Genomic DNA, 26041 nt, shown 5'->3' with positions numbered 1-26041 from the left:
TCAAAAAGCCCAATTTTTGCGGTGCTAGTTCGTAATATATGCTCATTCCAACTTGCCCAGTCGGGCATGCCGGGGACATATCCCACTTGCCCGAATGCATGTTTCACTTGCCCCGGGCAATCGGGCAGTCCTTAAAGGTCCCCTTGCATCGTTTTTCCATTAATTGTGCAGTGGTCTCTAGTATGAATGAATGCCCTGTGAGCCGGTTTTGGTGAAAAACAAAATGCTGTGGTTCTCCTGTTTCAGACTGTTCTAGTTTGGTAGAGGAGTGGATGGCGGGAGAACGACAGGATTTCAGCTCTTACTCATTAATATTCATGACATGTAAACGTGTTACCTCTGATTGGCTAACAGCACTGTGATACTACCTCCAGTGTGTCAGAACAAGCGGATGTGGGTGTCTTTTGTAAAAACTGTTTCGATTAGCTATCATGGTCTCGACATCGATGTTTTGACCAATAACAATGTAGATGTGGCAGCGGGGGCGTGGCCGAGCGGCGGTCTGTGAATGGAGGGCGGAGTCAGGGAAGGTAAGTGGCAGAATCACTGCACCTGAGGGGAATTAACGTGTTTTTGTGTGTCTTCCCCAATGACCGCGCCCTATAAGAGGAGAGGGAGAGCAGAGGAAGGGAGCTCTTTCCCCAACCAGAATGCTTGTGTGTGTGTGTGACTGGAAGGGAGTCGTTCGTTCATTTATTCATTTATTTATTTAATTGAATACTCCCTGCGGCAGCGGCTCTCATCAAGGCATGGAGCGGAGCTTTCCTCGGGGTGTGTGGGGGGAATAACGTCCCCTGGCTGGGAGCTGACGGGCCCTGGCAGCGCTGGTTCGTTCGGAAGAGGGCAGGGGTCGCTGGCTGCCAAGTCTGGGGAGGCTGGGACTTGGGGTTAGGTGAATTACGTCCCGAGGCGCGGAACTAGCCCGCCCAGGGAGCACTCTTTCGTTCGGGAGAGGGTAGAGGCCGCTGGCTGCCAAGTCTGGGGATGCTGGGACCTCCCCTGCCCGAGTTACAAGCGTGCAAAGTCAGGCTGGAGCCGCCATTGAAACGAAACTGATGCGGAGCACCGTGCCGTGCCTCGGGGCGAATTACGTCTCTCTCCTTGTGCTTTCTTCCCGTGGGTGGTCGCAAGCCAAGGTGGGCGAGGCCATGAAATACTAATTTTCGAAGTGACGCAACTTCGTATGGCTTTTTCTGATCTGCTCGTTTTTCCAACTATTTTCTTTCATAAGCTAATACAGGGAATGGGAGTAGAATTACATTTTCACATGCAGCATGCATATGCAACTCGGAGTGAACTATGGTATTTCAAAAAGAGCCAGTATTAAACGTTTTTGGTGGAAGGGCACCTTTAATGTTGAGCCCTGGCTCTTTCCCATCTTGCAGCAATTTGGTGTTTCTGTACTTTCTCAGCATTAGCATTGTTACTTCCACCTCAGGTGAAGTCACGTGTATTCCCATTATAGTACGTTATTGCCCTCTGCTGTCTAAACAACATAATTGCAATTTAGAAAACATCTGAGATTACACACCCTGATGATGGAGTCCATTTTGTTTTGTTTTTTTAATTTCCTCGATTTGTGTTGTCAAATTTCTATCGTGATTGATTTATGGTTGCATGGTATATTGTTACATGCCTATTTGATATACAGTATTGCACTGCTGGACAGGAGAATGTTGTCTGATGAAACGCTGTGAAAACTTCGCTTTCCTCTGATCTTCCCTCGAACCCTCTACTTCTTTATAGACACTGGCTCGGTGAAGGTGGCTCATTTAGCTGAAGATGATGGAGAGAGCGGTGTTTTTCCTGCCCCAGTACCCCCCACGGCAGCATTGCCACACCCAGTTTATGAGGGTCCCATGCCCACAGTGCCTCAGAGACCCTTCCAGCCTGGCTCTACTCCAGCACACCTCATGCACCGTTTCATGGTGAGAAGGGGAAAGATAGGAGTTAGCGATAGTATAGTGTGATGGATGACAAGAAGCTGCAATCTGGGAAGGAGTTAAAAATGTTAGAGATTTTATACCACAGTGCTGTTGAAATCTAGGTTCTGATTGGTGTTGAATCATTTTCAATTGCAGTAGCTCAGACAGTAGTTCCAGCTCCAAAGCAAATCACAGGTTTATATTAATGTACTTTGACTTGTACATTATCATTTCTATAGTAACTGCTTGTTTTCTGTGAGGAACTGTTTATTTACTGTTTACTTTTGAAAGGAGTCTCCAGTGTCAGCACTTTATAATGGATGTAAAACTGCAACATTAAGATTTCTGACATGAGAGAATGTACAGCATGGTGCAGTGAAGTTAACACATCGTGTGTGTGTGTGTTGTCCTCCAGGTTTGGAACTCTGTCGGTATTGTGCGCAGCTACAACGATGAACAGGATAACGCCATCGATGTGGAGTTCCATGACACTGCTGTCCATCACGCCATGCACCTCACCAACACACTGGAGCACAGCATGGCTGATCTATCCCAGGAGGCCGTTCTGCTTGCCTGTGAAGGCACCGACGAACTCGCTAGGTAGCTTCTCTTCTGAGCTAAATGTCTTGGAACAATCCTTTTGCAACCATCTACATCATTCTGGCTGAGAATAATCCACAAGGAAAGTTTTTATTTGAGCAGCTCAGAATGAAATAATCCTGAACATGTTCACCTGCATGCACAGACTAATTTCCCCTCATCCCAAGTCGCCCTTAGGATGTCCTCTGTCTTCATCATACAGTATAATCAACTGAGAGCACATGCACTGCATAGCATAATTCAAGAATAATAGAATGAGAATAATACATTCTCTACATTATCTTTTAACAGGGGGCGGCACGGTGGTGTAGTGGTTAGTGCTGTCGCCTCACAGCAAGAAGGTCCTGGGTTCGAGCCCCATGGCCGGCGAGGGCCTTTCTGTGCGGAGTTTGCATGTTCTCCCCGTGTCCGCGTGGGTTTCCTCCGGGTGCTCCGGTTTCCCCCACAGTCCAAAGACATGCAGGTTAGGTTAACTGGTGACTCTAAATTGACCATAGGTGTGAATGGTTGTCTGTGTCTATGTGTCAGCCCTGTGATGACCTGGCGACTTGTCCAGGGTGTACCCTGCCTTTCGCCCGTAGTCAGCTGGGATAGGCTCCAGCTTGCCTGCGACCCTGTAGAACAGGATAAGCGGCTACAGATAATGGATGGATCTTTTAATGGGTGGCCATTATTGTGGAACTGAAGGGTTTTGTCATGTTGTATGTAGGCTACATGCTGTGAGGTTAGACTATTATTGTGCGAGTGAGAGAGATTGGGTGCACATCCCATTCACAATAGCGCAAACTCTGTGTCCTGTAGGCCGTACAGCCGCTGGGCTCACAGTGTCCTGGAAAACAATATCTGAATGCTTCCAAAAAGATTCATCAGTGTCAGCTCAGACAGTGTACTTGTTTCTCGACCAATATCTTCAATCTGATGGTCACTAGTTCGTTCAGCAGTTGCTGAAGCCATAGTACCTTCCCAAACATGGTTAGATAACTCGAGGCGGTGTGGAAGGTCACTGGCCAGACCGAGAGCTCTTCACTGTGAGTGTTAGCCTTACATCATGCTCATGAGCTGCCAGCTTAGTCTTAAAGGTGCATTTCAAAGTATAGTTAAATAAGTGGTGAAATGCAGTAATCTTAACTACCGAACATTTGTGAAATGATGATACTGTACCTTTTTCATATGTCAAATTTACAGGTAACTGGAGCAACCCTAGTGTCATTACTGTTGCTCCTTTTCAAGCAACTAATCATATGCGTTGGACTCGGCCTCCTATGTTGGGCATGTGCCGTCCTTGACTGCCACGCAATGGAGTAGTAAGGCATCTCTTTCCCTCCACTAGCCTAGGGTGATGCCTTGAGCAAGCACCAGCAACCCCTCACTCCCCCTGGTCAGGGTTACGACTGAAGACTGGACTTGGCAGAATGCACTGAGGAGACCACCAACTAGTGGTTCAATGGGCAGGAAGGCAGACCCAGCAAAGCATTTGTGGAGTGTGATCAGGGACACACAGAACAACACATAGAACACTGCAGGCCATCCACTGCGCCCTGACCTAGCTCCAGCCGTCCTGATTCTGTCTTGCCCCTGGACCCAGTTAGGTCAGGATGAGAGAGTGAGGCTGACGGTTGTGCAGCTCTCCCTCACTCTAATCCAAGTCACATGTAAGTCATGACTTCAAATTCAAGTCTTGTGGTGATGGGCAAGTGGCAAAGCAGCAGGTGTGGAAACACTGGAAGCTGTAGTCACGAATCTGCACACAGGCCGCCCAGGGTATAGGGTCGCTCTCTGCTGGAATGATGCAGCAGCAGTGTTTGGCAGCCCCCTGGATGTCTGAGCAGCTCTGTTTTGGATTCACTCTGCTCACCTCCATGGAGGAAGGGGCTAGAAAAGGTGCCCCAAACGTAGCCTGCTTCACCTCACCTTGGCCAGTACACTGTAGCTGGCGGGGATCCCACTCAGTGGTCAAAATAAAATGAACAAGATGGTGAAGGTCAACCTTGGCACATGGAACGTGCGCACTCTACTGGATAACATCAAAGCAAGCAGGCCGGAGAGAAGAACTGCACTAGTCACCAGAGAACTAGCTTGCTACAATGTGGACATAGCTGCCCTCAGCAAAACACGTCTAACAGACAAGGGCCAGCTCATGGAATGTGGTGGTGGTGGTTATACCTTCTTCTGGAGTGGTCCTAACAGCACTGAACGGTAAGAGGCAGGCGTTGGATTTGCTATAAAGTCCCACCTCACCCAGAAACTTGCCAAACTCCCAGAGGGCATCAACGATGGCTTGATGACACTTCGGCTCCCAATTGGAAGCAAGAAAGAACACAATGTTGATTAGTGCTTATGCTCCCACAATGAGTAACTCTGAGGACATCAAGGATAAATTTTATGAAGAACTTGACGCCATCATTGCAACAGTCATGCAGTCAGAGAAGCTTTTCTTTCTTGGAGACTTCAATGCCAGAGTGGGGTCCAATCACCAGATCTAGGAAGGGATCATAGGAAGACACGGCATTGGCAAGTGTAACAGCAATGGCTTACTGCTCCTCAGAATGTACGCTGCTCATGATCTTATTACCAACACGCTATTTCAACTCCCTAACCGAAACAAGACATCTTGGATGCACCCTTGTTCCAGATATTGGCATCTGACTGATTATATTGTCACCAGGAAGAGAGACAGGCAGGATGTGAGTGACAAAATCTATGTGGTGCCGACAATTGGACTGATCATCATCTCATTGTATTCAAGTGCAAACTTTGCATTCTGCCCGCTCAAAGACCCCAAGGCCAGAAGACTAAAGCGAATCAATGTCTCCAGGCTGAAGAACTGCAGAATTGCAGAGGAATTTGCCAGTGACTTGGATAGCGGGTTGCCTGATGCACCTTTAGATCAGGGCAACATTGAAAAGCAGTGGGCTGCCTTTGGAGATGCAGTTTACTCTTCTGCCCTTGAAAACCTTGGACCAGCTACCTGCAAAAAACAAAATTGGTTTGATGAGAACAACAACGAGATGCAGATTTTACTGTCAGGAAAAACAACAGCTGTTCAGAGTTCACCAGAATGATCCCTTTTCATAAGCAAAGAAAAACTCCTTTGCCAATGTAAGGTGAAAAGTGCAGAAGAAGCTCTGTGAGATGCAGGATGCCTGGCTCAGCATGAAGGCTGATGAAATCCAAGGCTATGCAGATGGCCATGACAGCAGGTGATTCTATGATGCCCTGAAGGCTATCTATGGCCCCCTGCCGTCTGGATCTTCTCCCCTCCGTGCACATGGGACACCGCTACTAACAGAGCAGAAGCAGATCTTGGCGTGGTGGGCTGAACTTTTCAACCTGTCCTGCTGACATCATCAGCAAGGCCATTGCATGCCTACCACAGGTGGGAATCGGCATGGACCTTCACAACCTCCCCACAGAAGAAGTAGTCAGAAAGGCCATCAAGCAGCTCTCCTGTGGCAAAGTGACAGGATCAGACGCTATCCCTGCTGAAGTTTACAAAGAAGGTGGTCCTACTATGATGCAGAAACTGACTGAGCTCTTTCAGTCCATGTGGAATGCAGGACAGGTCCCACAGCAGATTGGATTAGATTAGATTAGATTAGATAAAACTTTATTGATCCCTTTGGGAGGGTTCCCTCAGGGAAATTAAGATTCCAGCAGCATCATTACAGATAAACAGAGAAAAGAAATGGAGGAAAAACTTCCAGATAAATTAAAATTAAGTATTTACATATAGAAATATAAAAGAATAAGATATGGGGAAGAGAGGGAGGGGGGAAGGGGGGGAGAAGTGGGGTTAGGGTAAGTGTGTGTGTGTGTGTGGGGGGAGCAGGAAAGATATTGCACTTTGATATTGCACATTGTCCGGTATTGCTTATTGTTAGGCGAGGCTATTGCTCCTTCCTGTCCTTTGTCCTCCTGTTATCCCTCCTCCCCCTCAGAGAGGAGTTGTACAGTCTGATGGCATGAGGGACAAAGGAGTTTTTGAATCTGTTCGTCCTGCACTTGGGAAGGAGCATTCTGTCACTGAACAGGCTCCTCTGGTTGCTGATGACTGTGTGCAGAGGATGACTGGCATCGTCCATGATGTTCAATAGTTTGTCCATAGACCTCTTCTCTGCCACCGTCACCAGAGAGTCCAGCTTCATCCCGACCACAGAGCCAGCCCGCCTGATCAGTTTGTCCAGCCTGGATGTGTCCTTCTTGGATGTGCTGCCCCCCCCCCAGCACACCACGGTGTAAAACAGGACACTGGCGACCACAGACTGATAGAACATCCACAGGAGTTTCCTGCAGATGTTAAAGGACCGCAGCCTCCTCAGGAAGTATAGCCTACTCTGTCCCTTCCTGTGTAAGTGATTGGTGTTGCAAGTCCAGTCCAGCTTGCTGTCCAGCTTGCTGTCCAGCCACAGCCCGAGGTACTTGTAGGAATCCACAGCCTCCACCTCGACTCCCTCGATCAGAACTGGTCATGACCTTGGTCTGGACCTCCCAAAGTCAATGACCAGCTCCTTGGTCTTTGAGGTGTTGAGCTGCAGATGGTTCCTGTTGCACCACACAGCAAAGTCCCTCACCAGGCTCCTATACTCCTCCTCTCTGTCGTCACCGATACACCCAACGATGGCTGTGTCATTGGCAAACTTCTGAATGTGACACAGCTCCGAGTTGTAGCAGAAGTCCGTGGTGTACAGGGTGAAGAGAAGAGGGGCCAGCACTGTGCCCTGGGATGCTCCTGTGCTGCTAATTACAGTGTCAGACGTGATGTCCTTCAGCCTGACGTACTGCGGCCTGTCAGTGAGGTAGCTGGAGATCCAGGTGACCAGGCAGGGGTCCACTTGCATCCTGTTCAGTTTGTCCTGAAGTAATAGGGGCTGGATGGTGTTGAAGGCACTCGAGAAGTCCAAGAAGAGGATCCTCACTGTGCCATTTCCTTTATCCAGATGCAAGTAGGCTTGGTGTAGCAGGTAGAGGATGGCGTCTTCCACACCTGCCCGGTACGCAAACTGCAGACAGTCCTGGGCATGTTGTACCTGGGGTCTGAGGAGGCTGAGGAGGACCCGCTCCAATGTCTTCATCAGATGTGAAGTGAGTGCCACCGGTCGGAAGTCGTTCAGCTCGCTGGGCCGATTCTTTGTGGGAACTGGAACGATAGGTGATGTCAAGTCAACTTCATTGTCAAATATGCTATACATGCTCGACATACAGCACAGATGAAATTTCAGTCCTCTCTGACCCATGGTGCAAACAGGCAATGCAATAAATAAAAATTTAAATCAACAATATAAACAGTATAAACACGCTTATGGGTACTGAAATGGGGACATGAACTTATTCACCTAAAACCATTTCTTTTTTTACCATCAGGTCACAAAACATGTAATCTTTAATGAATGATATGTTAAAAGATAACTTTAATTTTCTGAGATGTAATAAAAACATATTTATATGCCAAAGTCAAGCCTATGAGTTCCAAAATGATGTCTGTTACATTACTTCTGTTACGATTGTCCATCTCGCGTCTGTTACAAATTAATTACAATCTAGCTATATACCATGTTAATCTTAGTGTATGTTTATTCTACTACACATGTTTATTAATTATATTTGCTAAAACATCACCTTCCTATGTTTCAAAAAGTAATTCTACATTGTTAAAATTGAGAATATATATGTCCACAACACTTCTGTTACGTTGTGACTTTGGCATATAAATATGTTTTTATTACATCTCAGAAAATTAAAGTTATCTTTTAACATATCATTCATTAAAGATTACATGTTTTGTGACCTGATGGTAAAAAAAGACATGGTTTTAGGTGAATTTTTAAAAATAAGTTCATGTCCCCATTTCAGTACCCATAAGTGTGGAATCACTCATATATATATATATATATATATATATATATATATATATATATATATATATATATATATATATATATATATACACACACACACATAAATTGGAGCAAATAAACAGTCAAGGGCACTTGAGGTATAGCAGGTAAACATGAAATAAGCAGTGTAAACAATAAACTAATAACTGTTAAGGTGAGGTAGTGCAGAATAGTGCAAATGAGCGAGGTAAAGTGAAATGTGCGGTCCCTGAGTTCAGTGTGTTAATGAACGTTGAGAGTGTGTGTGTTGGGGGGGACTGTGAGGGTGACATGTCAGATGCTGAAGGGGGGGCAGGGGGGGTGTGCGGGCAGAATCTGTGGCAGGGGGCAGAGGGGGGAGGGGCAGAACAGGGAGGGAGTTGAGCCTCCTGACCACCTGGTGAAAGAAACTGTTCTTAAGCCTGCTGGTTTTGGCCCGGAGACTCCGCAGTCTCCTCCCCAGCGGCAGCAGACTGAAGAGGCTGTGAGATGGGTGGGTGGGGTCACCTGCAATCCTGATGGCTTTGCGGGTGAGGCAGGAGTTATAGATATCCATAAGAGAAGGGAGAGAGACACCAATGATCCTCTCAGCTGTTCTCACGATGCGCTGCAGAGTCTTGCAGCAGGACACAATGCAGGCGCTGTACCACAAGGTGATGCAGCTGGTCAGGATGTTCTCGATGGTGCCTCTGTAGAATGTGTGCATGATGGGGGCCGGGACTCTTGCTCTCCTCAGTTTGCGGAGGAAGTACAGATGCTGTTGGGCTTTTTTGGCCAGTGATGCGGTGTTGTTGCTCCAGGACAGGTCTTCAGAGATGTGCACACCCAGAAACTTGGTGCTGCTCACCCTCTCCACTGCAGCACCGTCGATAGATAGTGGAGCGTGCTGGGTGTGCGCTCTCCTGAAGTCCACAACAATCTCCTTCGTCTTCTCCACATTCAGGCGGAGATTGTTGTCCTTGCACCACATGACCACGCGGCTCACCTCACTCCTGTAGATTGTCTCGTCGCCATTGTTGATGAGACCCACCACAGTCGTGTCATCCACAAACTAAATGAAGAGATTAGAGCTGGATGTTGGTGTGCAGTCATGGGTCAGCAGAGTGAAGAGGAGGGGGCTCAGCATGCATCCTTGGGGGGGCCCCCGTGTTCAATGTGATGGTGCTGGAGGAGTTACTGCCAACCCGTACAGCCTGTGGTCTCCCCGTCAGGAAGTCCAGCAGCCAGTTGCACAGGGAGGTGTTGAGTCCCAGCTGGTCCAGTTTATGAATGAGCTGCTGAGGAATGATTGTGTTGAATGCTGAGCTAAAGTCTATGAACAGCATTCTGACATATGAGTCTTTTGTCTCCAGGTGGGTGAGGGCTGAGTGGAGGGCAGTGGAGATGGCGTCATCAGTCGAACGGTTGGACTGATATGCAAACTGGAAAGGGTCCAGGGTGGGGGGGAGGGCAGACTTGATATGCTGCATGACTAGCCGCTCGAAGCACTTCATGGCTTCCAGAGGGTTGGCACTCTCCCCAGCTGCAGACCAGGTCAGAGGTCAACTGAGGAAGCTTCACCCCAGGAAAGCAGCAGGCCTGGACAAGGTGTGCTGCTTTCCTGGGGTGAAGCTTCCTCAGTTGACCTCTGACCTGGTCTGCAGTAACGCATAGAGGAGTCTGTGTTGAGGTGGGGGAGGAGGGGGCTGCTGTGATGACTGGGGGGAGGTGTGTTGAGGGAAGAAGGAGAGATGGCTGCAGTGAGGGAGAGGGTGGGGGGGACGTGGGCTGGTTGAACTGATTGAAGTCATTCAACTCGTTCACCCTCTCCACTGTCCCCTCAACAACTCTGGTCTTTGTATTGTGGCCTGTGATGGTTTTCACACCTTCCTAGACCTCCCTCATGCTGTTCTCCTTCAGCTTCTGCTCAACCTTTCTCCTGTAGCTGTCCTTAGCTTCCCTCATGCAGCGTTTCACCTGCTGCTGTGCTGCTTTCATCATCTCCCTATCCCTACTCCTGAAGGTGGCCTTCTTCCTGTTGAGGATAGCTTTGACTTCCTGTGTTACCCATGGCTTGTTATTAGGGTAACACCGTACAGTCTTACCGGGGGAGGCCACGTCTGCACAGAAGTTGAGGTAATCTGTCAGTCAATGTGTCAGCCCCTCTATGTCCTCGCAGTGTTGGCTAAGCAGCACATCCCAGTCCGTGATGTCATAGCAGTCTCTGAGGGCATCTTCCATTTCAGGGGACCACCTCCTGATGGAGCTAGTTGTTGCAGGCTGCCTTTGAACCAGGGGGATGTACTTTGGCTGTAGAAGAACCAGGTTGTGGTCAGACTTCCCTAGTGGGGGGAGGGGTGTGACTCTGTATGCACTCCTCACATTAGCATACAGCAAGTCAGTTGTCCTGTTGTTCCTTGTTGGACAATCCACAGCCTGGTAAAAAGCAGCCAAAGTAGAGTCCAAAGTAGCATGATTAAAGTCCCCAGAAATTATGATAAATGCCTCAAGTTGCTGTGTCTGCAGCCTTGCTGTGACAGAGTGAATCCTCTCACATGCAGCAGCTGCATCTGCCCTCAGAGGGATGTAAACCCAGATGGTGATCACGTGACTGAACTCCCTTTGCAGATAATATGGCCACAGGCTAATGGCTAGCAGCTCCAAGTCCGGGCAACATAAAACTGTCTTTACGGAGATATGTCCCGGGGTACACCAGCGATTGTTAACATGAATGATGAGTCCCCCACCTTTGCTTTTCCCGCATGTGTTAGTGTGTCTGTTGGCTCTCGTAGCAGCAACTTAAGGATGCTAATATAGTCCTCATCTACAAGAGGAAAGGAGACCGCTGGTCATGTGATAACCACCATGGCATCTCCCTCCTGTCCATAGCGGGAAATATCAGAGCTTGTCATGCTCAGTCGCCTTCTCTAAAACTTTGAGCAGGGCCTCCTCCCTGAAAGCCAGTGCGGCTTCCATGCTGAACAGGGAACAGTGAACATGATATTTGCTGCATGCCAGCTCCTGGAAAACTGCCAAGAGCAACACAGTGACCTATTTGTGACCTTTGACCTGACAAAGGCGTTCAATATGGTCAGTAGAGAAGGCCTGTGGAAGATAATGGAGAAGTTTGGCCGTCCCACCAAGTTCATCACGATAGTGCGACAGTTCCATGATGGCATGATGGTCAAAGTATTGGATGATTGAGAAGAGTCGGAGGCAATCCCAGTAACAAACTGCATGAAGCAGGGCTGTGTTCTTGCCCCTACACTCTTTAACATGTTCTTCTCTGCCATGCTGACAGGTGCCTTCCAAGATAGTCAGGATGGGATATGCCTCAGAGACAGGACTGTTGGTGGTCTGTTCAACCTCAGCCACCTGCAGGCCATCACCAAGGTGAAGGAGACGGTCATCTGAGACTTTGTGTTTGCTGATGACTGCACCTTCAGTACCTGTACAGAGCAGAAAATGCAGCACAAAATGGACTGTTTCGCAAGCCTGGGACAACTTCTGACTATCAGCACCCAAAAGACTGAGGTAATGTACCAGCCTGTGGTTTGAAGACCCTACCAAGAACCACATATTACAGTGAATGGGCAGTATGTTAAGGCAGTCGACAAATTCGTTTACCTGGACAGCACTCTTTCCCAAGCAGTGAACACAGATGTCGAGGTGAACAACAGGATTGCAAAGACCAGCGCTGCTTTCGGGAGACTTCGTGAGAATGTCTGGGAACGGAGAGGGCTCAGCCTTGACGCTAAAATGGTCTACCGTACTGTGAAACTTGCCACCCTACTTTACGCCTGTGAAACCTGGACTGTCTACAGCAGACACACCAAGTAGCTCAATCACTTCCACTTGACCTGCCTTTGCAACTTTCATATCAAGTGGCAGGACAAAATCCTGGACATGGAGGTCCTAAAATAGGTTGGACTTTCCAGTGTTAAAGGTGCCCTTCCACCAAAAACGTTTAATACTGGCTCTTTTTGAAATACCATAGTTCACTCCGAGTTGCATATGCATGCTGCATGTGAAAAATGTAATTCTACTCCCATTCCCTGTATAGCTTATGAAAGAAAATAGTCGGGGGGAAAAACGAGAGAATCTGAAAAAGCCCTACGAACTTGCGTCACTTCGAAAATTAGTATTCATGGCCTTGCCCACCTTGGCTTGCGACCGCCACGGGAAGAAAGTTCAGATTTAAGCGCGAGGAGAGATAGCAGAGCCCATCTCGTCAGTAGCTAACGAAGAGGACCTAACAGCAAGTTGAAAACATGTCTGAACAAGTTCGTGCCTGTGTTTATTTGTGGCAGTAACACATCATCATTGCATTTCTTGCCCAAGATAGAAGAGGTGAAGAAGAAATGGTTGGAATTTATCTTTGGAACACCACCAACGAAGTATAATGCAATGTTAGTACTGTGTTCTGATCATTTCAACCACAGTGACTTTTCAAACTTCGGTGCCTTCCAGTAGTGGTTTTGCTTCGAGGTTGTTTTTAATACCTGGATCTGTACCGCCAAGACGATCGACCACCAGCTCTCAAGCTGTAAGTAAAACATGAACTTTTTGTTCGAAGGTTTTTGTTACAAAATAGCATGTTCATATTCCTCCACGTTAGCATGCTGGGCTCACGCTAGCCGCTCGCACGTCCGCAAATTGCGAAGTTTTATTCCAATTTGCGAAAAGAAAATCATTTGTATTCACATTTTATGCGAAAGTCATTTAAAGTTTAAGCAAAATCCATCAAACAATTACGATTTCTCAAGATAAACAGTACCTTTTAGGGCCTGAATTTGGGCGCGGGATTGCGGGTATCGCGCATATTATTATTATTATTATTATTATTTTATTTTTTTAAATTCCCACACCCTTTAAACGATTCTAATGCGAGAGATTCCCGCACACATTACTGCATTGCGTGACGTCAATCTAATAATGGATCAGTGTGAATGCGCGACTAACTTCTGTTCTCAACGTTACTTGAATTGAACCGTCCTTTTACTGACTGACCCCCCTCTCCCCCCCGTAGCCTACTCAGAAAAAAAAAAAAAAACAGCAGACACAGACAGTTCTCTCTCTCACACACACGCGCGCACACACACAGCGCACACTCTTCCTCTCTCGGACTTTAGCTGTAAAACAAACCTGGACCGCTGGCTAAAACGTACAAGTGCAGTGGCAGAAGTTTCCCCTGCTAAGAGGAAAACTCCTGATCCGATGGTGGTAATAGCAGTGTGAGTGATACCGTTGAGAATACACAGGACGAGACAGCTAACATTAACGATGTTGCGAAGGGGATTAGATCAGAGCATGGCTATAAGAAAAAAGTATTTACAAGGAAAAGCAAAGGACACTGATGCTGACAAAAGGGATGACCACTAGGAGAAAGAGTAGGAAAGACTACATATGTACAAGAATCCTGCACTCAGCAAAGATGAATTGTTCAGTGTTGAGAACAATTTGATTTTTTTTTTAAATTAAAGATGGCATATGACACAGGAGACAGGGCTATATGGTATAAGAGAATCCTGAAAAGTCAACAAAGACTGTTGTTAACGTTCTATATGTGGACTGAAACAAAGTTTGTAAATTCATTCAGTGTTAAGAACAGTTTGATAGTGTTTTCTTATTTTAATTGTAGACATTAAACAGAGGACAGGGATGATCAGATCAAACATGAGAATAGAAAAATGATATAAAAGGTGATAAAAAAGATGATATAAAAATGTTATAAAAGGAAAAAGCAAAGGTCACTGATTAAAGAGATGGTCACTAAAAGAAGAGACAAATAACACAAACATAGTTAAGAGAATCCTGAAAAGTCAGCAGACTGGTTTAAGTTAGATTAAGTTAGACTTGTTGTGTCAATAAATTCATTGAGTGCTATTAAGAACAAACTGATTTTTTTTCTTTTTTTTTATAATTAAACAAAGCAGTGACACTTAAAGAATAGTGCGTGAAGATGAGGAAGAAGCAGCTGTGTAAAGCAACACTAAGGAGGTTGTAAAATTAGCTTAACTAAAAGGCACACAACCTTCCAAACTCTTCCTAGAGCCTTACTTGCACTGCTAGAAAAAGGCTGTTGGTGTTTGATGGCATAATACAGTCAGTCAGCAATGTCATGCTGTAAAGGATCTCTTTCATTTTGTGGTGGTTTTCTACCCTCCACCCGAAACTGAACAGTCCATATCTTAGACGGCTGGTGGGAATAATACTTGCATTTATCCACCTGGCCTTTATCTGACAATGCTATCCAAATTTGGAGATATCAAAATGAAAAGTCTACTAAAAAGGATACCTCAAATGGTAACAAAAGGTTACATACTGTAGAGATCTTCAATCTGAGTAGTGGCAGAAGGTAAGACCTAAGCTATTTAAGCCCACAAGTAGCGTTCCCCACAAACTGTATAAATCCCCCCCAAACTGTGTAAATCCCCCCCCCCCCCATTTGAGTCACTGAGGGGGGAAATTCCCCCCCATTCTGAAAAATGAAATTCAGACCCTGCCTTTCGTGTCCATCTTCGATGTTTTGATTTATAACCAACGCCCCCGAGTTTCGAAGCTTCTTATTGGTTGACCGCAAATTACGTCTTCCAATAGCATCGGACCTTACATATAAAATGATCAATTTCCGAGTTGCGCTGATAATGTCGGCAATTCTTGCTCATTAGTGAACAAGATTATAGCGAGGTTTGTTTAAAATAAATTATCCGACTTTACGTATGACAAAAACTTATCTAAAAAGTGAGAACATTTAGAATATTCTGTTCGCTTTCTCAGTTAGGGATAAAAACACGATATAACCATTCTAAAGACGTATTTTCTACATGATATCAACCCTGACAGAACTTTTGGAAGAACTCACAGATGAACCAGGATATATCGACCAAGTGTACCTTGTTTTCAGAGCGTTTTGACGCACATGGTTCAAAGTTTTGACTGCAAGTGTTTCATTTGAGAAATTAATGGTGAATATCATTATATTTGGGTTAGGAGATTAATTTATAAGAAACAACCATTGATTTTAACTCCCTGAGCTCCCTTCATCCTACCCATAAAGACACCCCCCCCCCCCCCCCATCCCCCTAAACACACACACACACACACACACACACACACACACGGATCCCAATTATATGCACACACATACCCACACAGGCCAGTCAGCATACTACAGAGGGTGACTAAGGGCTAAAAGGTGCATAGATAGCAAAGAATGCAAAGCACATCACACCAGATGTTAGATATAATTATAATGAAAAATATGGACTCCGTAAACCAGATTAAGTGGGTTAAATTAAACACACAATTTCATTACATATATACAGTTGATGAAATGATCAAAATAAGAGGATTCAAGAATAAATAAGCATGCTATGAACATAAATCAAGAACATGGAAAGACAAAGGCAGGAAACAAGCTTGCAAACACTATTGAAACACCAACAAACTATAATAACAATTCATTTTTCAATATTATGTCAGTGCAAGAAACATTTAGAAGTATAACATTATCTTGCTAAAAAAAATTACTTTGCTAAAAAGAAAATTGTTCTTTTAGCATTTCTTGCTAAGCGAAATTGCAAATTGAATTTGAGTCTTTAGCACTTTTCGCTAAAACAATTTGGGTCCTAGAGTGAGCACAGGCATGCATGACATGGTCACAAGCTAGGCAGGGATGAGAGTTTTCCACTTTTTGGTGGATTTCCGCTTTTTCTGAGTAAAAAAACGACCTTTTTATATTATGCCAAATCCGTTGATAATTTTTTTTAAATTAATTTCGGGGGGTTGGGATATGTTCCTTCATGCTGTTCAAACTTTATTAACTCCAACGATGTTTACACATTATTTGTAAGTCGCCATCTTTAGTCTCGTTTAAATCTTGTTGAATGTGATGCAAAATTCATGTTATCTACATTGTTATTGGTCAAAACATCGATGTTGAGACCGTAATAGCCAATCAAAACCGTTTTTACAAAGACACCCACATCTGCTTGTTCTGACCCACTGGAGGTAGCGTCACAGTGCTGTTGCCCAATCAGAGGTAACACGTTTACATGTCATGAATATTAACGAGTAAGAGCTGAAATCCTGTCGTTCTCCTGCCACCCACTCCTCCACCAAACTAGAACAGCCTGAAACAGGAGAACCACAGCATTTTTTTCACCAAAACTGGCTCACAGGGCATTCATTCATACTAGAGACCACCACACAATGAAAAAACGATGCAATGAAACCTTTAACACTCTTCTGCAGAAAGCCCAAGCCAGATGGACCAGCCATGTTGTCAGGACAGTCGACTGCCCAAATAGTTGTTGTATGGAGAGCTGTGCCAAGGCAAGCGCTCATCTGGGGGGGTAGAAGAAATGCTTCAAGGATGATCTCAAAGTGTCCCTCAACTCTAGAAATTGATCTCAACTCCTGGGAATTGCTTGCTCAGGATTGTCCAGCATGGCAAGCAAAGCTCACCACTGGTGCATGTGCAGCAGAGATTAAATGCATTGCCGAGGCTCAGAAGAAACGAGTTGCGCAGAAGGCTCAAACTGTCACCACCCCTACTACAGCACCTACCCACGTGTGCCCGACATGTGGGCATACCTTCAAAACCCGGACTGGTCTCAGTCATCTACCGACCCACAACAGCCACCCACCAAATTTAAGTCAATGGTCATCTTCGACCCTGAAGGACAAAGACTATCATCATCAACCAATAAAACGGAACACAAGTTTGTTCTGGTTGTGTCTGTCTATCCTCAGCTTTAAAAATAACAAATGGACAATAAGGGGCCATGATAGTCTGATACAGTGGTGGTTAGTGCATATACACTCACCAGCTACTTGAATAGGAACTTGTTCTTCATCCACGGTTGTAAAGAACCACGGTTGTAAAGAGTGATTATATCAAGTGAAATTTGTTTGTATAGTGCTTTTAACAATATATATTGTCTCAAAGCAGCTTTACAGAATCTGAATGACCCAAGACATGAGCCAATTTTATCCCTAATCTATCCCCAATGAGCAAGCCTGTGGCAATGGTGTCAAGGAAAAACTTTCCCAGATGACAGGAGGAAGAAACCTTGAGAGGAACCAGACCCAAAAGGGAACCAATCCTCACCTGGACAACAACAGACAACATGACTATAACAGTTTTTTAACATGGAGTCAGTTTCGTTGATGTTATAACTCTTAATTAATGGAAACTTGAGTACAAAACTGTTCATGACAACCGCAGTCCCAAAGTTAGCAAGCCAACTGTAGTCCTCAGCCACAAAAGCATTACTGTAAGTGTCCGGAGTGTCTTCCAAGTGTGACTTTCAACTGTCCATATGGGGCCGTCCTCCACAGGAGCGATGAGACTCCAACCAGACATGGGGCATCAGGATGGATGGATGGATGGATTATATGAGTTGCTATATCCTTCCAGGCAGCTCAAACCAATCTGGCCATTTTCCTCTGACCTCGATTATCAACAAGGCATTTCCATCCACAGAACTGTCGCTCACTCAGGGCTCGACATTAACGCTTGTCCGGGACAAGTGATACTTTATGTCGGACAAGTTCATTGTCTCAGTTACTTGTCCGATCGGACAAGTGCCAAAATACGCCGATATTCGGGTTACATATCAAATTTATCGGTTTATTCACATGATTTCCGAAGCATCTCACTCGACATATTGTTTTGCTGAATCGCTGGATGTTTCTATTCGGAAAGAGCGATGTGCGCATGCGCAATATTCCACTTGCGAAACCGGCCAATACCGCTTCGTGTATTTGAGCTGAAAAGTAAACGGTCGTTTATGATTGGCTTTAATCGTGTCATACACGTGGATTTGTTGACATATTTCTGTTGGCAGGATCGTTATTCAACTGTATATTTACATTGAGTATGTGGTAATTTCCAAATCTTTGAATTGTTGTTGATGGTGTGTGTGGGGCGGGGTGTGCTGGGCTTGGAATGTGCGCCTGCGTGCATGTGGATTGACAGGGAGTGAGGTAGGAGTGGGGAAAGTTATCTATGAAATACCAGAAAATACTAGAAAATGTCCCGCCTGAAGTTAGCTTCAGGGTGGGGTCAGAACACGCACAACTCAAGGGTTGATAGATGAATAGAAACTTTATTTGTATCCATTCACCTGTGAGTCAATAGAGATGTGGAGGTTTTCATAACAAGATGTATTATCTTGTCATTTGATAACTAGATTTCAGTGTATAATAATCAGTGATTTACAGTATTAATCAGTCAATTTTGTTATCAGTTGTTTTTATTTGTAGCATTATTTGTTCCTCTTGTCCAAACTAGTGATATCTCATCAAGTCATAAATTTTATGATAATGTTACTTTTTGTGATATTTGTTACTGAACTGCAGAGTACTGATCTGAGTGTATATATAATGGTTAGTGCTTCTGGATCTCATAGTTATTTTGTTCTTAAAATTTTATGTCCATAATTTCTACTCTATTGGAATATATTGCTTCTGAACTTCAGCATAATAATTGGTGAATTATGGTATCAATCAGTCTGTTTTACTATATTTTTGAACTTTTGCCTCAGTATATCAAGTGTTGATTACTTTTGATTCATAGATATGCATATGTTGTGAATTCGGAAACAAATGCAATAAGATTGTTGGGTTACAAATAGTTTTTTTTTTTTTTAAATTATTATTGTTGTCCAATAATTATGGTTTTGGGGGGGGGCAGCACGGTGGTGTAGTGGTTAGCACTGTCGCCTCACAGTAAGAAGGCCCTGGGTTCGAGCCCAGCGGCTGACTAGGGCCCTTCTGTGTGGCGTTTGTATGTTCTCCTTGTGTCTGTGTGGGTTTCCTCCGGGTGCTCCGGTTTCCCCCACAGTCCAAAGACATGCAGGTGGCTTTAAATTGACCGTAGGTGTGAATGTGAGTGTGAATAGTTGTTTGTCTTTGTGTCAGCCCTGCAATGACCTGGCGACTTGTCCAGGGTGTACCCTGCCTCTTGCCCATGGTCAGCTGGGATGGGCTCCAGCTTGCCTGCGACCCTGTACAGGATAAGCGGCTATAGATAATGGATGAATTATGGTTTTGGATTGTGTTATTTCTGATGCACACTTGTTTGTACTTTGTACACTGTGAGCTGGTTAAATCTTCTGTGTTCTTTCCAGCAAGCTGCAATGCCTGCACTTCTCCTCATGGGACACGAATAAGGAGTGGATAGTGGACCTGCCGAAAGGCGAGGATGTGAGAGCGCTGTGTTTGGGACAAGGCTGGGTAGCAGCAGCCACCAGTGCCATGCTGGTGCGTCTGTTCTCCATTGGCGGTGTTCAGAGAGAGATGTTCAGCCTGCCAGGACCTGTAGTGTGCATGGCTGGACATGGGGAGCAGCTTCTAATAGTCTATCACAGAGGTATAAAGATAATGTGTGTGGGGTGGTAAAAAATTTGCTCTTAGCTGCATCACAATTCTGTATGTGTCATACAGTGTTATGTCGCATGGCTTGAAAACAATATTTGGTTGTGTCAGGGACTGGGTTTGACGGTGATCAGGCTCTCGGGGTGCAGCTTCTGCAGCTCAACCAAAAAAGAAAGCAGATCATCCACGGTGAACCTCTACCTCTTTCCCGCAAGTCTCACCTGGCATGGATGGGCTTCAGTGCAGAAGGTGAGTCGTTAATTCTTGTTGCGCAGTAGTAATAGATAAAAGAATGGACCTTGTGTTACTGAATGTTGAACAGAACTGGACCTGGAAGTGCAATTAAAAAGCGATATGATATTAGTGTTATAAACCTGTGTTTGGGGTGCAGGAACACCGTGTGCCGTGGATTCAGAGGGCATGGTGCGCATGCTGAATCGCTCCCTGGGAAACACCTGGACTCCTGTTTGTAACACCAGAGACAGCTGCAAGAGCAAGTCAGATCATTACTGGGTGGTTGGCATCCATGAGAATCCCCAGCAGCTCAGGTGTGACTCTTTAGTGCTCTAAGGTTTTCACATTCATGTTTGTCCTGAACATTTTACTGTCTAACAACTTGGTTTCCAGGCCATGCCACTCTTTTGATGAGTTACATTATCATCCACCGTATTCAGTAGCAGCAGAATCTTGCCATGTCTCAACCCAAGCATGAAATAGAACTTGATTAAATCATGTAAATGAGCCGTATTACCCAGTTTATTCTCCGCACACCTCATTCAAACCATAGGTTCAAACATGAGTTTAAAGTTATAACATGAAACCTTTCACGTAATAATGTGAACAGTTTGTTACAACAATGTTTTTCATGTTGTTATGTGATCATTTTTTTTTCTGGCGTGGCAGCAATATGCTTCCATAGTATTACAGAAGGATGACCAAATAATACTTGGTCAACAATTTTTATGCTGTAGAAGATCACCCAGGATTAGAATTGGAGCATAGGTAACTGCTCCTGTTGAGAATTTTTGTTTAGAATTATATTTGCTTAGAAGAGACTATTAAAAGAATAGTTAAAAGGATTATTAAGTTAGTAATACATATAATTGACATTTCGTTGATATAAACCATAGGTCGCGTTAACCGACAATTGTCCGTCATTGACGGATTTTTTTTAGCTATGACGGAAAAATCTGAAGGCCGTCGGTCATTTTGACGGATGTTTACCGTTACCATTACCAATAACAATAATAGCCTAATAATAACAATAATAAAACATAATCAAACATATAATTGAAATGATTGGCAAGTTGTGGCAGAGTTTTCTTACATACAGTATACATAGTCTTCACTGCCGTCACTTTCAATCTGAGCCGACGTTGCGGCAGTCTTGATGTTCAGTGCATAGGCTACTCATGTATACATTGTAGCCACTGCGCAAGGCTGTTCCCCCCATCGCGCTCCTGACCGCGCTCTGACTTTTCTAACCACTCGCACAGTGAGATGTATTAATGTTTCCCTTCTCTGCAGAAGACACGTCATTTTTGCTATTAAAAAAAGAGATGCATTGGGTTGTTTGTGTCGTTTCCCTGCCTGTACGTCTTAATGCAATAGCGCTCATTTAGGCTAGTTGTTTTGTTTTTAAAATGAAACAAATGTCGATTTATTGTATTCTTCTCCAGCAAGCTTAGGAAGCTTAGGAACATCACTGCTCGAATATCTGCTAAACTATCATTTTAATGAGAGCACGGGTAGACAAACTAACATTTAAACATAACTTTGTTTTATTTAAGACCTTCCGTGTCAGGTTCCAGGCTCCGCCGAGCCGAGACGCGGGGTGCAGCTGCACCACTGGTGCAGAAAGACCGCATGCTGCAGGATTTCCTCCCTATGAAGAGAGTACTAGCAGGGTCGGGAAATCCAACTTTCAGAGGCTCTTGCCGGCTTCTGATCACTTCCCTGGGAGAAATGTTTCCCGACTTCAGAACTTTGGCTGAAGTGGCGCTGGTTATTCCAGTGTCGCAGCAGAGCGCGGGTTCAGCCTTCAGAATAAAATTAAAACGTCAATGAGAAGTCGTCTGTCCGAGGCAAAGGCGCAAAATTTAATGACAATTGCCTCGGCAGCAGTCTCCATTGACGACTTTGATTATGCACAAGCGAGCTCCCAATTTAAATCCATGCGGGCGAGAAGGAAGGTTTGAGCTCACGCAAACAGGTCAAATTAGATTGTCACTTAAATCGTTGTAGTGGACTGTTCATATTTTAACTGCAATTGTCTTGCTACGTTGTAAAATAACATTGTTCATATGCCCGTTAAGGCACAACAGCCGCAATGTTTTTAGCGGAGGGAAAATGGGTTCACAAGTGACCGAACGTCAGAATCTCTGTTCATCTTTTTGCATCATAAATACATAAATAAATCATTAAATAATACAAGCTTGTTCTGTGAATTAATTTTTAAATGAAAATGAGTCCATGAAAGCACAAGTTATTAAATATATAGCATTTATAGCCTATATACATTGTCATTTAAAAGTTTAAAATAAAATGACAGATAATAATGGACAATGACGGAATTTTTACGACCCTGTCCGTCAAAATGACGGACAATGAAAAAGTCTAACGCAACCACTGATATAAACATTAAGATTGACTGACAGTTTATTAGTCATTTGTTTAGGAAATACATTGAAATAGACTTCATTACCCAAGATGCATTGATCCACGTTGAACGTAACTTGATTTGCGTAAAGGTTTTTTTTGAGGTTGGCGTGCGGCCATCTTGTTATACTTGGACAACTATGCAAGCACACGCTGTATTTTGTTCTCTTGTTTAATTCAGTAAACGTTGAAAAGAAGCAACGTCTCACTTTATTTTTAGTCGCCAAGAAGATAAATGTACAATATTTTTGGTGCCGAGAACCCGGGAAACAGAACATGATGGATGACGAAGATAATGAAGAGAGATCGGCCGGTGTGGAACAATTGGAAAGGACGAAAAAAAAAAGCGTTGGTCAATAAGAAGCTCCACAACGAGACTGCTAAACCAGATCGACCATGCTAAAGGAAGAGAGGGATATCAACCGTGTGCGGGAAATGTTAACAGTGTTGTCAGCAGAGGAGGACAGCTTGAGAGCTGGACAGTATAATGGAGGAACATACTCTACTAGAAGACGTGGAGGCTGAGATTGAACAAGCGGAGGAATACAGAGACTGCGTCATTTGAGATGAAAACACAAGCTCACTGAGTGATTAAAGAAGGTGAAACTGTGAGTAACACTCAGTCTGCTCGGACAAGTGATGCTAGCACAAACAGACAGACAGTGAGACTGCCTAAGCTACAAATAGTGAAGTTTAATGGAGATGTAAGTGTATGGCAGGAATTTTGGAACCAGTATGAGACTGCTATTTATACCAACAGTGCACTTTTGCAAAAGAGAAAAGTTTACCTAACTGAAAACGTATCTTACTGGAACAGCTGCAAAGGCAGTAGCAGAACTCGTACTGACAGACACTAATTATGATGCTGCAGTTGGTATACTCCAAAAAAGATTTGGAAGGAAAGATCTCATTATAAATGCTCACATGTCCAAGCTTCTGAATCTCACTCCTGTAAAGAAATCCTCTGATGTCAGTGCATTACGGCAGTTATATGATGAATGTGAAATTCAGATCAGAAGCCTAGAGTCATTGGGAGTGGTATCAGAGACCTATGGTGGTATGTTATGCCCAATACTACTCCAGATGATGCCAGATGACATGGCTCTTGAATACAGTCATGAAAGAGGAGATGATGGAGTGGAATGTGCCCAAAGTGCTTAAATTCCTACAGAAAGAGGTTCAGACCTGTGAGAGAACTTTTACAAATGATGAAATCATATAACCAGAAAGAAAACCAGACCACTAACAAAACATGCAGCAAATCATATTCAGCCAGTGATGTAAAGAAACCAAACATGAGCTCTGCAGCTGCGCTACACGTCGCTGATCAGAAAATTCAAAACTGCTTGTTCTGTGATAACGCTGAACACAAATCTGAGAATTGCCCAGACCACACAGTGTCAGCACACAAAGAAAAGCTGAAGAAGCTTGGCAGGTGCTTTGTGTGTCTGGGGTCCAAACACAATCGCCAGGTTGAGGGGCATGTCATGTGCCACATGTGGAGGCAGGCATCATGCAGCCATTTGTGAGAAAAATGAGCCATCCCCACCTGCTGCGTCAGCCAACATGAACACTGTTGCTTCCTCAGTAATTCCCCGAGTAGAGAAAGACAAATCTGACATTGAGAACACTGTGCTGCTACAAACCGCCAAGGCATGGGTCGTAGGGCCCACGAGCAGGAAGATGGTCCGCGGCCTGTTAGATGGAGGTAGTCAGGGGAGTTTTGTGCATGAGAATGTGGTGAAGGAGCTGGAGCTACCTGTCACTAGACAAGGGGCACTTACTCTTCACACGTTTGGCTCCTCTGCTCCAACAACGGTGAGTCGCAACATAGTGAAGCTCAGCTTGGAGAATGTGTGGAATAAGCAGCAGAGAATTGAAATAGAGGCAGTTGTCACCCCCAACGTGTGCACAGTGCTGGGGAAAGTTCCTGGTGAACCTATACAGAAAGAGATGAAAAGGAGAGGTCTTCAACTAGCAGACTGTGCTGGAGATGACAAAGCTGAACTGTCTGTGCTAATTGGGTCTGATTATTACTGGCAGATAGTATCAGGCCGAGTAGAAAGATTGACAAAGAGCCTAGTGGCACTGGAGAGCACTTTCGGATGGGCAGTGCAAGGCCCAGTAGCAGTGTCTATCATGACAGAGACGACGTGCATGCACGTACTGCTCAGCGAGGATGCACAGATTGATAAACAGCTGCATGCATTCTGGGAGCTCGAGTCTCTGGGCATCACAAGTGAGAAGCCTGAGAGCCCAGAGAATGTGGAAGCATTGCAGTGGTTCGAAGAAACCTCCATTCTCAAGGATGGGCGTTACCAAGTGGAGTTGCCATGGCGACAATCATCCTCCACTTCAAGACAATTACTGCATTGCAAAAAAGAGACTTGAGGGTCTGAAAAAGAAACTAAGCAAAGATGTCACACACTATAGCTGATACAATGACGTCGTGGAAGACTACTTAAAGCAAGGAATGGCTGAGGATGTGCCAATGGAGCATGCATCACCACAAGGCACTCAAACATATTACTTACCCCATCACGCGGTATTGAGGGAGGATAAGGCAACAACAAAACTGCGGGTTGTCTTTGATGCTTCATCACACGAAGATAGAAGTCCCTCACTAAATGACTGTCTCCTAACGGGTCCCAATTTGAATCCAGATCTGATGAGTGTTTTGATCAAATTTAGACTGCATAAAGTTGCTTATATGGCAGACATTAAGAAAGCATTTCTGCAGATTTCACTTTCAGAAAGAGACCGGGACGCTGTAAGATTTCTGTGGTTCACAGGTCCACCTACGCAGGAGAAAGACCTGAAGCTGCGCGTGCTCAGAATGACTAGGGTGGTGTTCGGAGCTTCATCAAGCCCATTCCTGCTCGCAGCCACCATTAGGAAGCACTTGAGACGGTATGAGTTAGAACACCCAAGGGTGGTAGAAATCATCAGCTCCTCACTCTATGTAGATGACTTTATTGCTAGTGTGAGTGAGGTGACGGAGGCATACGCAGTGACAAGCACAGCCAAAAACATTTGTCTGAAGCAGGCATGGAGCTATGTAAATGGATGACAAACTCTCAGGAGCTCAAGGAAAAATGGCAGGAGAGCTCAATGGATTGCACTGCACATTCAGAACCACACGGGTCCGTGCTCAAGGTGCTGGGCTTGGTGTGGAGACCAGTCACTGACGATTTTGTGTTCGACCTCAGGGGGCTGCTTGATATTCTGAAAGAGAGAGAAAACACAAAACGAAGTGTCCTGCAGTCTTCTGCCCGCATTTTTGACCCTTTAGGATTCTTGACTCCTTTCACAATAAGGATAAAATGCTTGTTCCAGGAGATGTGGGAGAGAGGGCTTAAGTGGGACGAGGAGCTGCCACCTGATTTGACGAAGAAATGGCAGCAGTGGTGTTCTGAGCTCCCTCAACTGCACCAGGTGTCAATCCCACGGTGGTACCAAACACACATGCCACATCAGAACAGTCAAGAGTTAAGGCTACATGTATTCTGTGACTCAAGTGAGAGAGCTTACAGTGCAGTTGCTTTAACTGATAGGAACTAGGCAGGAAGCAACCGTTGCTAAGCAGAAATGGCAGGAACAAGTATCAAAATAAAAGTGCTA

General features: G+C 44.9%; 1 protein-coding gene across 3 annotated transcripts in view; it reads left to right on the top strand.

Moving 5' to 3' along the window:
• Positions 1-26041, top strand: part of wdhd1 (WD repeat and HMG-box DNA binding protein 1) — a 166196-nt gene that overhangs the window by 44741 nt on the left and 95414 nt on the right. For all 3 annotated transcript variants that reach the window (XM_060933658.1, XM_060933657.1, XM_060933656.1), the window contains exons 12-16: positions 1747-1928; positions 2341-2525; positions 19516-19757; positions 19874-20011; positions 20154-20310. In XM_060933658.1, the coding sequence (XP_060789641.1) occupies positions 1747-1928; positions 2341-2525; positions 19516-19757; positions 19874-20011; positions 20154-20310 (904 nt within the window). The remainder of the gene's footprint in view (positions 1-1746; positions 1929-2340; positions 2526-19515; positions 19758-19873; positions 20012-20153; positions 20311-26041) is intronic.

Source organism: Neoarius graeffei, chromosome 11, assembly GCF_027579695.1.
Source record: "Neoarius graeffei isolate fNeoGra1 chromosome 11, fNeoGra1.pri, whole genome shotgun sequence".
In the NCBI taxonomy this organism is placed as follows: domain Eukaryota; kingdom Metazoa; phylum Chordata; class Actinopteri; order Siluriformes; family Ariidae; genus Neoarius; species Neoarius graeffei.
This window is presented reverse-complemented; position numbering and strand designations above follow the sequence as displayed.